Raw genomic sequence first — 13,874 nt, forward strand, 5'->3', positions numbered from 1 at the left:
ATTGCAGAATATACAACTGACACTGGTTTTAAGAGAAAAGTGGGATAATTTTTTTTAGACTTAATGTGCAGCTGTGGAGTGGTACATTTTTTTAACTTCTGAAAACTAAGTTTGAGATGCCTAAATATAGCTAGTTTAAATAAGCAAAGAGGTTTGAGAATCACTGATTATGTAGGAGCTGGATGTAGCCCCAAAGTGAATGGTGGGGGAGGGTTTCACTATGTAATTTTAGAAAGATGAAGTAACAAGTACTCTCTTCTGTCAGTGTAATAGCATAAGACCTCCTTGGATGTCACTATGTGGAAAACACATTGAGCACTAAATAACACAAACAAAGAAATATAAGCAGCCCAGCATCCTCTCACCTTCTTCACAATGATGACCTTTAAATCCAAGAGGGCAAAGGCAAATGTATGAATCTGCTTTGCTCGCAGTACAGGTACCACTGTTGATGCAGGATGCCTCATCACAGACACCGCTGCTACACTCACCTGAACACAGAGACAGAACATTGATTTATCAGAGAAGTTTGTCAAAGATATATTTGGCTGTTGATCATTGCTACTAACCAATACAATTTGCTCTCCTGCCTAGATTCTTTCCCAATTTGTCAAATGGTGTGCGATTTAGACAAGGTAACATTTTTTAGCATTTTTTTTTTAGTACCAGACCAGCAATAGACTTAAAAATAGCAAAAATGTGCCTTTACTAACAAACCATGACAGTTTAGCTTTCAATCATTCCCTGAATTACTTTTCCTCTGCTCTTGTTCCTATCTTTATTTTCTCATAAAATAGAAATCTATTTTATGAGAAGACAAGCACTGTGACTTGTTTAATTTCAATTACCTTAAGTGCTTCTTTGTTCACTGTAAATTCATGCCATGGTAAGCATGGAAGGTGTTAATCATCACCAACTAATCTTATTAACTAAAATGAGGTAGTCAGCCCTCTTGTCTGAACTAAAAGGGATCCATATCATCAGCATATGGGCTTTTTAAGAAGCATTTCTACTATGCTGGCACATTAACTAAAATAACAAGGCGATGATTTCTTCTTGCTGCAATTAAGCTGAAATTGTTGTAGAACAAATAATTTACTCATTTACTTCTTAAAACTGATACCTATAAAGTTAGATTATGCAATGGTCAAATGTACATCTGATGAAGTTCTTGTTGATTTTGTTTACTTTCTCCTTTATTTTAGTTTCTGATTAAATAATTCGCCCCTCATCGATACTGACCTTATACATTAAGAAAGCCCAAATAAGTCATTTGTGGTGTACAAGTGTAAACAAGTCATTTGGATGGGCAAAGTGTTTATGACAAACTAAGAATTGCACGTTTATTTTGAGGCACGTTGAAATACCACCTCTGAGATGAGACAGGTGTCATGAGGCAGCTCTGACAATAAACACTGGAGAACAGTTTTGTTATCTGAGATGACTGAGAGAAGTCTTGCAAAACTACTGCAAGAAGGGGATATGCCCTTTTTGTTTTGTTTAAATACAGCACTCCGATTGTAAAGATGGTTTCCAGACCAGTGCTCTACGAATCTTCAATAAGGTACTGGCATTAGTACAGCCCCAGCTTTACAGTTTGATTTCCCATCCCATAGCCAGAAAGAAAAGTACAGAGAAGTACGCAGATGTAAATGGCTGATGTGCTGGTTCATCCCAATCATTCTGTTGTCCATGGTGGAAAATAACCTTTTCTCACCAACTCAGGACAGAGGCAGTAATAACTCTCGGGTCATCTCGTACAACTCCCTGCCAGACCAGACTTGTCTCGTATTGCACATCTACAAATCTCCTGCCAGGCCCATTTTTCATTGTAGAGAGGGAAGGTCTGAGTACAGCAGTCATAACAGAGGGCTCCAGGGCTAACTCAAGGAGCATAAGCAAAATATACAAGTCCCCCGGAAGGGAACAAATTCTCATTCTACATGGAAGGGGACAATTACCCCTTCAAATGGCTGCCCCACGCGCAGCCGTGGGAGCAGGGGCACTCGCAGTGCTCATTGAGCCATCTTTTCCCCTTCTGGGCTGCATTGTAGTGGCTCACATACTCACTAATTACTGCGACAGTGACAGAAATGAGTAGCACTAGCTCTGCTTTACAGATGAGGAGACAGAGCGAAGCCATGTGGGTAAACAAGGATCTAGATGTATCAAGCTTGAGATACAAACAGAAAACTAAGACAATGCTCATCTTTACTGCATCTGCTGCACTGCTAGTTAATGCTGGCAGTATGTTCAAACAGATGAAAGTTAAACAAAGTCTTTGAGAAACAGAAAAGGACAAGGAAGATAACAATAATGGGACAAGTCGCAGGTTCACTGGCTTGAGGGACAGCTTGAACTGGAGCAGTCTTGGTATTTAAGGACAGGCTGCTCTCACAATGTGCCAGTGACTTGTCACAGCCTTCGGGCCAGCACAGATGACTACACCAAAAAGGCAAATTACAGGTCTGATGGCTGCGTCTGCTTGGGTGCAGTAGCAGATAAGGAAGGAGGAAGCTGCAACAGGAGGGCAAGGTCCTGCCACGCCTGCTCCAGCTCCACCTGCTGCCTCCCCCATAAGTCCCTGAGCTCATGGTCTGGTGGGACTCCTACTGCAGCTGACAGAGATGGAGCAGGGGCAGGATGGACTCCTCTCCTCCCCATCCTCAATTCTGCAGTCCATGTACCACAGCATCCCCGATTTTTACACTATGCCAACAGGAAACAAACAAAAGACTGGCTAGCAAAAACCACCCCTAAACCCTAGTAGAGTTCACTTGCAATTTATTTATTTTATTTTAAGCTTAACTTATATGGCATATTGTTTGCAAGTCTCTCCTGCTACAGTTTCATAAAAGTGTGTGCAGCCACGTAAAGACAGTAAGTCTCTATCACTCAGTTTCGAGTCACACATGGCAGAACCCAGCATTTGTTTTCATTGATGTTGATTGTTAATGCAGTAGTATGTGGAGCATTCGTGGATGGGAATGAAGCTAGCTGCAACCCAAAAGGCAATAGAGATTAGGGCTCAGAGAACTTCAGCAGGGCTTTCATCTATCTATCTAAATTCCATAGATTCTCAATCTATCGTGAAATTACTCTCTGCTTCCAAAGTCTTATTCTTTTCAGCATCTGTTTCTTGGGCCACTTGGTTCCCCCCCTGTATTGCACAGAAGTTTGGTCATGTTATCTAGAGAATACAGAGTGATTGTTAGGAAGTTTCTCATTAATCATTTCCTTCTTGGGATGCCAAATGCACAGCTATAGAAAAGAAGAAAGATGACTTTGTGGCTGAAGCATGGCACAGAGACTTCAGTGATATGGGATCTATTTCCTGCCTTTACCACTCTCTTTCTGACTTGGGTTTACTCTTACTCTTAAACAGTTTAGATTGGGAGGTCATTAAAGCAAGGATTTTGTTGCCCTGTCTTTTTTTCAAGTGCCCATTACATGGATGAAATAGAGATGAATAAATAAGACAGGACTAGTTAATTAACTTCTCCATCTTTTAATCTGTGAAGGGGAGATAATGTTATAACACCTCTTCATAAAGCTGTTGAAGGAATTTATTCCATGGTATTTTTAAAACATTCTGGAAATGAAAACAATGGATGGTCAACAGGAAAGTCTATTTGCCTCAGCAGTAATGGGGTTTCATGGGGAAAAGCCCTTTGTAATGCCACAGCACTGCTGTGGGTCTGATAGATCCCTGCATTGCTTTGGATAAGTGCAATGATGCCTTCAGGCAAAACACATTTTGTTGTGTCCATAGTGTTTTAAATACAAACACGGCGTGCATGCTGTTGATTTCTGATGATACAACTGTGTCAGTCAGGAGCATGAAGAGACATCCTGAGAGATGTTGGCGGAGATACTGGTGCGGACGTAATTATATTGGCAACACTGAGTTTCCTGTTTGCTCATGAGAACTGGTTTTACTATTGTGCTGCATAACTGTGTCCACAAGGGTTTTTGGTATACCACAGTGATGTTTACTTGTACCATGTGATAAAACACTCCTACTACAGATGCAGCAAAAGCAATGTGCAAAGGCACAGAGAAATTCCATGCCAAAAATAGAGACCACACCTTCCATGTCTCAAACCTGGGCCATTGCTCAATTTTTTTCAACAGGCAAAAAAAGTAAGCCCTGGTTTATCACTGATTAGACACCCCATACCTTTACACTTACCGACATCAGCACCACTGAGAGCTTTCCCTAATGGCCAGGGTCTCATATCAATTATCTTTCCATTGACGCTGAGTGCCTGAACGCAGCCCTGAAACCCACGGTTGGTGCCTGCAGCTCTGACCAGCCAGTACACACTGGGGGCACCGCCAACATAGAAGGGAGTCCGGAACGTAATTTTACTATATTGGCCCTGAAGGGAAAACAGAGGATGACATGATGTAGAACAGATATAAAACAGGATAACTAATTAAGCCACACTGTGTATAATCCATTTTTCTTCTCCACAAAGAACTGTGTCAGGGGATATGCAGGTTGCTCATTGGTAATTCCTTTCCATTCGTCATTCATCTACTCAGTCTATCACTTTAAATGTTACTTTTTGCACCCGCATCCATCATGATAACATGGACTATTTAATGCAAAACAAAAAGCTTAAAAATCACTATGTTCTGAGGAGGGATTGTGATCTGTCTTTTGCTGCAATTTCTTCCTTTACCTTTGCCAAAATTGTTTGTCTTCTAAACTCTAAGCCCTGTGGGACACAGACCAATGGGATATTGCCTTTTGGACAGAAGCCAGCAAGTTCTTAGTGTTGAATAATAATAACATGACAAAAAACAACAGTAAAAACCAAGACAAGGCATAAACTGACAGAACTATAACTTCAGTGGGGTTCTGTTCACTTTGCCAGCACTAGATTTACTCCCCATCTTTTTTTTGACCTTAACCTGCCTATAGAAATGTACACGTACAAGTTTACTAACACTGTTATAGTGCACAGGAAGGAACAAAACAAAACAAAAAAACTAAACAGAACTTTCTGGACCACTGAATCAAACTCCATGCTATTGTGGGCAACGGAGTCACGATTCCTTCCATAAATTGATCAAAACATACGTCTTTTGCCTCCTACTCAAAGGCTGTTTCAAAACCTCACTGCCCTTTAGAAGAACACATTCAAAATTCCCACATTTATTCATGGCCAGTTCTTACCAATGTGTCCTTCTGCCAGCGATGACCTTTAGCCTAAAAGCTCTCTGGATTTTTCACCCCTGCCCTGCCTCCCTTATAACAATAAATTGTATCTCCACAGCCTCTATTTTGCCAGGCTAAATAAGCCAAGGTTATTGAGTCTACAGGTGTTCACTGTACAGTGCACTGCAGAAACACATCAAATGGATCTCAGTTTCAGCAGGGGAAAATAATTCAGGTGGAGCCTGAAGAGCTAAAGAAGCTAAAGAGAGTTCAGACGTCCACAGGGTTTCATGGTGGGCACATGCCAGGGCTGTGGGCCTACAACTCTCCAGCCAGTCTCCAACTGCTTGCCATCTTCCGTCGCCTTTGATGCTCCTGCCCTCCTTGGTCTGTCAAGCTCCACTTCTCTTGTGAGCACTCTCTAAGACTGTTCAAGTCAAAATGAACCAGGTCAGAAAAGACTACTGCTCTGCTGAGACTAATCCAGGTCATTCTAACTACGAAGGGCTGAGGAGGACTCACTGGAGCAACAATACTACAGGAGCAGCAAGTTCTGGTGGAGAGCAGCACCTGGTGCAATTAACTTTTTTTTCTGGTATAGATGCAGCTAGAAAAACGTGTGTCCACTGTCAAACTCTTCTTGTAATAGACTCTGTGGACCATAACCCTCCTACTAGCCCTTTGTTGCACCTTCATTTCTTCGACTTCATCTTTCTTGGCTATGGGCGATCATAGCCACGCGTAGCCAGATGCAGTCTTACCAAAAAGTGCTGCACAAGGCCATAAGTCTTTACTGGACATATCTCTCTGGATTCACATTTGCCCTTTGCATGGCCTCATCACATTGGTAACACATAGCGGCACATGACAGACATTGAAATCCTTTCCTCTCATTTTCAGCTAATGAGAACTCAATGCGCAGCATATTTTTCCCCTTCAGTGCCTGCACATGAAAGTGTAAAGTAATAAGATGTCTGAAGCCCCTTTTTTCAGGGCTAGGGATGGCATGCTAATAGTGGCTATCAAAGGGAAGAGGAAAGACATCCGAAACAATTTGCAACTGTCTTTTTTTCAGTGCCTTAATTTCATTTCTGTTTTCTGGCCTGGCAAGATAAGCAAGTCAAGACATCTTACTCTATTATATTTTATCCTGGCGTCCTCATATGAAATTGTTGGTGTTAACATAAGTCAGGACACAATGTCTATCTCCATTACCGTGCTTAAATCTATGTCCATGGTATACATGTAATTACACTTCTGCATACAAACTTTGTGTGGCTATATGCATATTATACATAATACATACACATATACACATATGCATCTATTTTTTCTGGCTGAGGAAGCAGAGCAATTCTCTGAGGCTTGAAAAAAGAAAGCAATCAGAGACGGCAGCTGTAAAACCTGGCAAACTTTTAACAGCAGCCTGTATCTGAGACTAGTGAAGTGTAGCAGAAAGCGGCAGAACAAGCATGGAGGACAACAGGGAAACTGTGATTGGATTCAGCACTGGGATATTTATCTATATGATTTCTAGACTACGTATGTGGAAGAGTAATCTGTACACTGATCTTGGTCCACTAAATGCCCCAACACTGATAAATAGAAGTGTACCTTTTAAATCTGATCAGACTTCTGCTGGCAAGAAAAAATGTCATAATCCTGAGAGAGCCCAAGGTCGAGCTGCAGGTGCAGGACAACCTACCTGAGATTTTCCTGTCACTGGAGCATTGTTGTCCAACCTGAGCCAGCCATTCATCCCATCTCTGAACAACGTGACGCTGTGCCAGTTCTCCAGCTTGATTTTGTTTTCACTTGTTATGACCGCAACTCCAGTGCCACAGTTGAACCTGGGAGCGTGAGACAGAGAGGGCAAGGTAATAATCTTACATTAACCAAATAACTGAAAGTAATTTTTAGACTCCAAATATTCCCTTTGCTCCTGGAAACCTCTCTGTTTCACATTGCATATTAGCAGACCACAGGAAAATTAGACAGCAGGTCTACATATGATCTGTTCTAAGTTTCAAATGTCATTATCTGTCTTTCTCCCATGGAGATTTTGCATCCCCTAGCTGTACCAAGTGCATTGCAAAGCTTGTCAACATCTGAAACTGTTTCAGGATGGAGGGTATTACAATCTGAGTTCCTGCTATCACAGTAATTTCTCTTGGGAATTTTTCTAGCTCCCTGGTGAAAGGCAGTGCTACAGTAATAACTCTGCGATTCTATATGAAACTCAGTACTGATTGACACGGAGACCTCCAGGAGAGTCTCTGCAGAGCTGAATGTGAACAAAATGTGCCATTTTCTCTGACTGCCATTCAGTGCGGGTGAACAGAAACACAACTAAAGCACATCACCCACTTTGTAATTCCCCACTTTCAAAGGACTCACCCTCCCAAATAAGGAGATGAGTAAAAAGACATCAACAGGACGCATGTACACACACTAAAGAAGGATGAGAGAAAAAAATATTGAAGAACTGTTAAATGAATACTGTTCATTTTGTGCACTGCATGGGACAGAAGTCAAAGACACTACAGATATTCATCACATATAGCCAGTCCCAGCAGGCAGCAATGGTCCCTTCTCTTTCCATCAGATTTAGGGTGGAGATTTTACCTGAACTGCATGCTGCGTCGGACGATTGCTAGTGACATAAAATCACCACGACCGTGTTCATTTTCTCCACAGTATAGCAGCAAACCATCTTCTGATTCAGCCTGCAATCACAGCATCAACATGAAAAATCAAAGTCTAAGCCTCACAGTGACAGATAAATGCATGCAGCACTGGGGGACTTTCCTCCAGAAAAGGGACAGCATTTTTCAGATGGAGTTTTTAACTTGCAGAATCAGAAATTGGTTGATCAATTTTGAATCCTTCATTTGAAGAACCTAGAAAAACATTGCCTTAATGCTTAAATGGTTTAAGAGCATCTCTTCTACTTACAGTATGATACTACTAGACCTAAAAACAAGCCTAAAAGCATTAAAGACTTCCAGACATGTCCCATATGAGACCTCTGAGCACGAAGTCTAGCAAGGATGTCCTAGCAAGCCTGTTAAGTGTAGACACATCAGACGTACTGCACATGAATACACCCACCCTGCTTCACATGATCAGTGAGCCTGACGCTTTTCAAGCCAAACAACCTGCGCAGGCAGGATTTCTTCATGTGTGCATAGCAACTGACACAGTGGCTTTTCGCAGCCATCCTGCATTTTAAGCTGACAAATTGCCAGGGGAGTGTCAGATCACCACATGAGGCAACAGACTGCTGCTGCTCTAGTGACAGTCTCATACCTAGGCTGTGAGGCTGGCAAGTCCACCTTACGTGGGAGCAGGGGGGCATCCGAGAGCTTGGCCACCTTCCCTACAGGCAGCCCTACCAGCTCTGTCCGTAACACACAGACAGCATTAACACAAGTCACTGTGGGATGTACACTTCATAACTGTAGTTTAAGTAGTATCTTGTAGTATCTTGTAGTATCAAGTAGTATCTTGTAGTATCTTATAGTATTAAGCAGTATCAAGTAGTATCTTGCATGTATTAGTAGCCGGTGTCCCAAACTTCAGAGGTGGAAAATAACGCCTACTTAAATCCTGCAGGATAGGAAAGGAACTCTGGATATAGGGCAGTATTTTGCTCAGTACAACAAGATCACAGTTTCTTATACGCAAAGATACTGCATGCCACTTCCAAACTGTAATTCACAAAAATTCCAGGTGTACTTCAGCCTGTAGCTCATTCACATGGCTATAACCTTGCCAATGTACATTGCCAATAGTCTGCAATGCCAGTATTACTAGTCCCACAGATTCTCTTATGCACTGCCTACCAATAGCGGATGCAAACATTTTAGCTCAGTTTACCAACTTCATTTGCATTCATTGAAGGTGAAGCCAGATCTTTAGAGATGAAGATTAGGTATATCTTCACCACAATTACATTATAAGTTATACTGAAGCTAAGTTATTGTTCCATTGTCCACATCATCCCTGGAAGTATTTAAAAGACGTGTAGATGAGGCGCTTAGGGACATGGTTTAGTGGACATGGGGGTGTTGGGCTGACGGTTGGACTCGATGATCTTAGAGGTCTTTTCCAACCTTAATGATTCTGTGATTCTATGATCATCAGAATAAGCGAATAAAATTTAAAGCTCCTATGTGAGCTTGGAATTGCTTGAACTTACCCTGAATTCAAGGGTAATTTGAAACGTCTGATAGGAGTTTTTCAGTGGTTCAAAGGTGATGTATGAGTAGCCAGAGAACTGAGGATACTGGATAACAATATCTGAAAAGCAAAGACAGTTGTTTTTTAGCAGTTTTCTCCCATATAAAAATCGATATACACGTTTAGCACTAGATAACATCAGATGAAAATGGAAGGCAGAGTTCCTCCAGAGACAACCATTAGTCAGCAGCAGTCAACAATCAGTTAACCTATTGCCTTGTCCTCCCACCACCTTTCACAAATAATTCTTTTATTCCCAAGGACCTGGTGAACTTGGAAAGAAACAGAACCCTGAGGGCCAAATACTGCTCAACAGTTTAATCGCTGGCTTCAGTGGAACTTTCTCCAGATTTTCATCCTTGTTACAGAACACAAAACCCATCTACTTTATATTTATCTCCTTTTAAGAATTCTTTTAGCACAGAGACAACAAAGTATTTTTCCGTTTTGCAGGATTATAAAAACATATGTGGGAAACGTGGCCAGACTCCACGACGCATTAGTCACTGCTGCTCCATAGCTGCTGCATCCAGCATCTGCAGAATACTTGGATGGCTCATAAGACCCCAGGAGCTTCCAGCACGTCCCTCAAGTCAGCTCAGGGCAGAAGGTAAAGGGAGTGATGGGGAGAAGAGAGTCCCTGCACAGTTCTACACCCCTGGCTCCAACAGTGGCCCTTCATATTGCTCTTGTCAGCTGGTGTTATCAATCCTCACCCTTTGTTGTCTTATGTTAGAGGACCATCCTGGCTTCAGCATAGAAAATCAGAGAGATGTCTTACTGCTACCTTTGCAGCTCATTTTCCTAAGAAGCACTGAGGACAGACACAGTTTCAGGACTGAATTCTTATTTTTGCAGTGGATCTAAGACTAATGAGGAAGGAAGGATGAGAAGTCTTGTTCCTCTTTGCTATTTGAATACTGAGTGGGTTTTTCTCACATATTTGGATCTGGATACAGTGCTCTCAGCTTTTTTGTTTGTAAGGCATACATTTTAGGCTGAGGTGAAGAGAACTGGTGCTATAAACCTGAATGCAACCACAGCAGACAGCAATTAACTCATGCCCTGATCACAAGCAGAACTGACTGGACCAGAGTGCCATGCAGCTGTTGATTGTAAAGAAAAGTCTGTTTTCATTCAGATTAATACACTATTTAACAATATTGGCTGCTGTGGAGAAATTCAGTACAAGGGAATATTGGTACATGATGCTACTGCTTACCAAGGAATAACACATTCCCTTGTGAAAAATGGTGGTTTTGGACTGACGTTAACAAACCCACTCTACAAGTTGTACACAGTTATGTCAGTTCAAATAAATCCTTGGCTCTTCATACTTGATCAAGGCCAAAAATCACATCTGCAGCTGTTCCATGTGGTTGAGTCACAACAGATTGTTTTCAGAATGAGCTCTCTTTACTCCAGCACCGGGACGAGAAGATCAAACACCCTCAGTGTCTGTATCCCCGATGCATGACACTGTGCATCACAAATGTCTAACACAAGCCTGCAGAAGAAACGTGTGTCCCTGGTGCTCTGCTGTGTGGCAGGGCCTTGGCAGATCAGGTCTGCATGCAGAGGGACAGATCAGGTCTTTCTTAGCTGGTGAGACAGCACCACTACAAGCAACGGGACACGTGCTTTGCATGAGCTCTGGCATTCATCTGACCCCTTGGTCACCAAACCAGAAGAAAAGATAACTCCAGGGGGGTGGAAAAGTGACCTGCTTATGGCCTGGTAAGTGAGCTGGACTGACTCACCAGGTGATCAGCTCAACGTCAGACTCAGTGAAAGGGCAAGGTTAGTCTGCAGAGGGAGAGGATAGGAAGGTGGCAAGGGAAGGAGAAGCAGGACGGCCTCTTTCAGCTCAGCCAGCTCTTGCCCTGGCTCAGCTGCCCTGCAGAGAGGCAACAGGATGCATGGCAAGTCCTGACTGGGACAACCATATGTCCTCACATGGACCCAGGCTTCAGGTCATGCTTTCAGAAGTGGGGAGGGGGTTTTGTTCCTCCCTTGTCCCAGGCTGCCTGACATGAGTGCTGGGGCTACCACTGCAGCCTTTCTGCCCTGCAGACCATGGGGAAAGCCTCCTCTGGAGACGGTTTTACAATGGGGGCTCTGTCACACAACCCTGCTGTGGGATCAGCATCATCCAATGGACCACACTGGAAATGTGGGTGGTTCAAGGCTTCAGCTGCAGGCAAAAGGCAAGGGTCAAAGGGGGGTTGAACGTCCCTGCTGGAAGCTGTGGATGCCATGGCTGGACCTTGTCAGGCCTGGGTGCCTACCAACATACCTAGCTCCATCACCCTCCCACTCTTGCGTGGGGGAAGGAGGATTAACCTCCCCTGTGCACCTTCACACAGGGTCTGCATTCAGCTTTACTCAAGAATAACTTCTTCACACCTAGCTGAGGGAAGAGAAGGAAAGGGGCCGATGTCCAAACTGGGATGTGGAAGCTGTTACTGTCCTTAGGGATCCATTAAGCCCGGACGGCAATTCCCAAAGCGCACTTTGGTTGGTTCATTGCGAAGCTGCTCCTTGCCCCAGACAAAGAGAAGCCAGCAGCAGTGGGCACACAGAAACCTACCTTCTGCACACATCTCTCCTCCTTTTCCCAAGTTGCAGTGGCAGCGCGAGCCGGCCCGGTTGTAGTCGTTGACACAAAAGCTGTCTGCAGAACAGATGGCCTCATCACAGGAGAGATCAAAGAGGCGCGTTGCAGAAGGCATGCCGCCTCTCCTCGCTGCCCGAGCTGTAGTTGCCCTCGCTGTGGTTGAAGGCTGTGTGGTGGTGGGAGTGGAAGTAGTAGGTTCAGAAGTGGTTGTAAGGACCCGTGACAGGAGCCTGGAACTAGACCCTGGCGTGACCTTAGTTTCGACCAGAAATTTTCTGTTGCCTCCTTTGATAGCAGGAAGCGGTCTGAGCTGAAAGGAAATAACGAAACACAAATTCAGAAAAACCTAAAATGCTATGCGGAAATGAAATTAATACCTTCCAAGAAACAGATCTGAGGTAACAAATTCATCCTCACCAAAGAAAAAGAAACAACCACATTATTATATCTGTGCATATAATACCAGATATTAAACTTCCTGACAAGATCAGACACTTTAAAGTACTGAGACTATAAAGAAAACAGAAATGCCAAAGTGGAATCTTGAAATTTACCTCTTCTATGTAAATGTCGTAGTCTGAGTCATCAATATCAAATCCATCATCATCACCAGTCACTGTGTCTGTGACATACCGATGCCCATAGCTTCCACTTCCTAACTCCTCAGAGCCTAAAAAGACACAACTGGCATATTCAGTTCATATATTTTTTTCTCTTTACACACAGCAGCTCAGATCTTACCACCCCCTGATTCACCGCACTGAAATCTGAAGTGGTGTTAATGTTCATCCTGTACAGACAATGCGAGTGTCAGCCTGAAGATGGGAGACACTGTCCGCGTGATACACATGCAACTTAAAACAAAGTGAAGACCTTCATTCAGTCACTTACTGTGATTCTCAAACAAAGCAGGCAAAGCTCAGTTCTCCCACTGCAAACTGACTTTTACCCATCATTCTTCCAGGAGAAAAGCTCTGAACTTTTTCGGCGTGGACAACATTTTAATAACTGTATTGGTTTTAGATCAAACTTTTCCCTTTTATACATGCACAGTCCCCTATCTGCCCTACTGGCAACCAAATAACTGGAACAGCAAAAGAGATGCATCTAGGTAGGGCTTTTCTGGCACACTCTACTTAGGACTTTATCTGCCTCCACTGGCTCCAATGCTTCTGAAATTAGCGTCCTAAGTGTATTTTTAGGCTATTTTTTAAAACACAATTTAGCACCTCGAAAAACGAAACGTGCACAAACATCATGTGGTTTTCATGTGCGTAATCTGCTTCTGCCTCTCCCTGGAGCGCTGAACTGCGCTGTGAAGGACTCCAGGCTGGGAACAGCCAGTTTAAACAGTAAGAGGGTCCTTGTAGAAAATATCTATGCTTTTCTGCACTTTACACAGCAAATTCTGCTTAAACAATGGTTTATGCTTTTTAGCTATTAAAATTTACCAGAAGTCATGAAGAAAGTTAATACAGGTAACTGCATCACTATCGTTACTTGTCATTTCAGCAAGGTTAAAAATAGACAAACATTTGATACCCATTAAAACAACAGACTTCATACATTTGCCTTTTCCGTAAAATATTTTGTGGTCACTTAAAAAAAGCACAGGTAATCCTGGCTTTATAAAGCCTCTGTACAGGCTGACCATGTGTGCTTGTTTATTTTAGCAGCCACAAGCTGCCCATATTTTCTCATAAGTTAGCAGGTCCTTCACATTGCAACATGCAGAGATGCAAAGTCTTGCTGGACAGTGGCTGTCTGTGGAAAGGAGTCCTGACAAGCCAGAAAATGCCACTCGATGGTAATGAGAGCTTCACTACCACCACTGAACAACCCGATGGA

The 13,874-nt window shown here is 43.0% G+C and overlaps 1 protein-coding gene across 1 annotated transcript in view; it reads right to left on the minus strand.

The window, feature by feature from the left end:
• Positions 1-13,874, minus strand: part of EGFLAM (EGF-like, fibronectin type III and laminin G domains) — a 59,961-nt gene that overhangs the window by 22,775 nt on the left and 23,312 nt on the right. Inside the window, exons 8-14 of the mRNA XM_009329453.1 lie at positions 12,581-12,696; positions 12,000-12,336; positions 9,369-9,469; positions 7,793-7,893; positions 6,873-7,017; positions 4,193-4,382; positions 366-491 (exon numbers count right to left, since the gene is read on the minus strand). Of these exons, the coding sequence (XP_009327728.1) occupies positions 366-491; positions 4,193-4,382; positions 6,873-7,017; positions 7,793-7,893; positions 9,369-9,469; positions 12,000-12,336; positions 12,581-12,696 (1,116 nt within the window). The remainder of the gene's footprint in view (positions 1-365; positions 492-4,192; positions 4,383-6,872; positions 7,018-7,792; positions 7,894-9,368; positions 9,470-11,999; positions 12,337-12,580; positions 12,697-13,874) is intronic.

This window comes from Pygoscelis adeliae, unplaced genomic scaffold (assembly GCF_000699105.1).
Source record: "Pygoscelis adeliae isolate BGI_AS28 unplaced genomic scaffold, ASM69910v1 Scaffold47, whole genome shotgun sequence".
In the NCBI taxonomy this organism is placed as follows: domain Eukaryota; kingdom Metazoa; phylum Chordata; class Aves; order Sphenisciformes; family Spheniscidae; genus Pygoscelis; species Pygoscelis adeliae.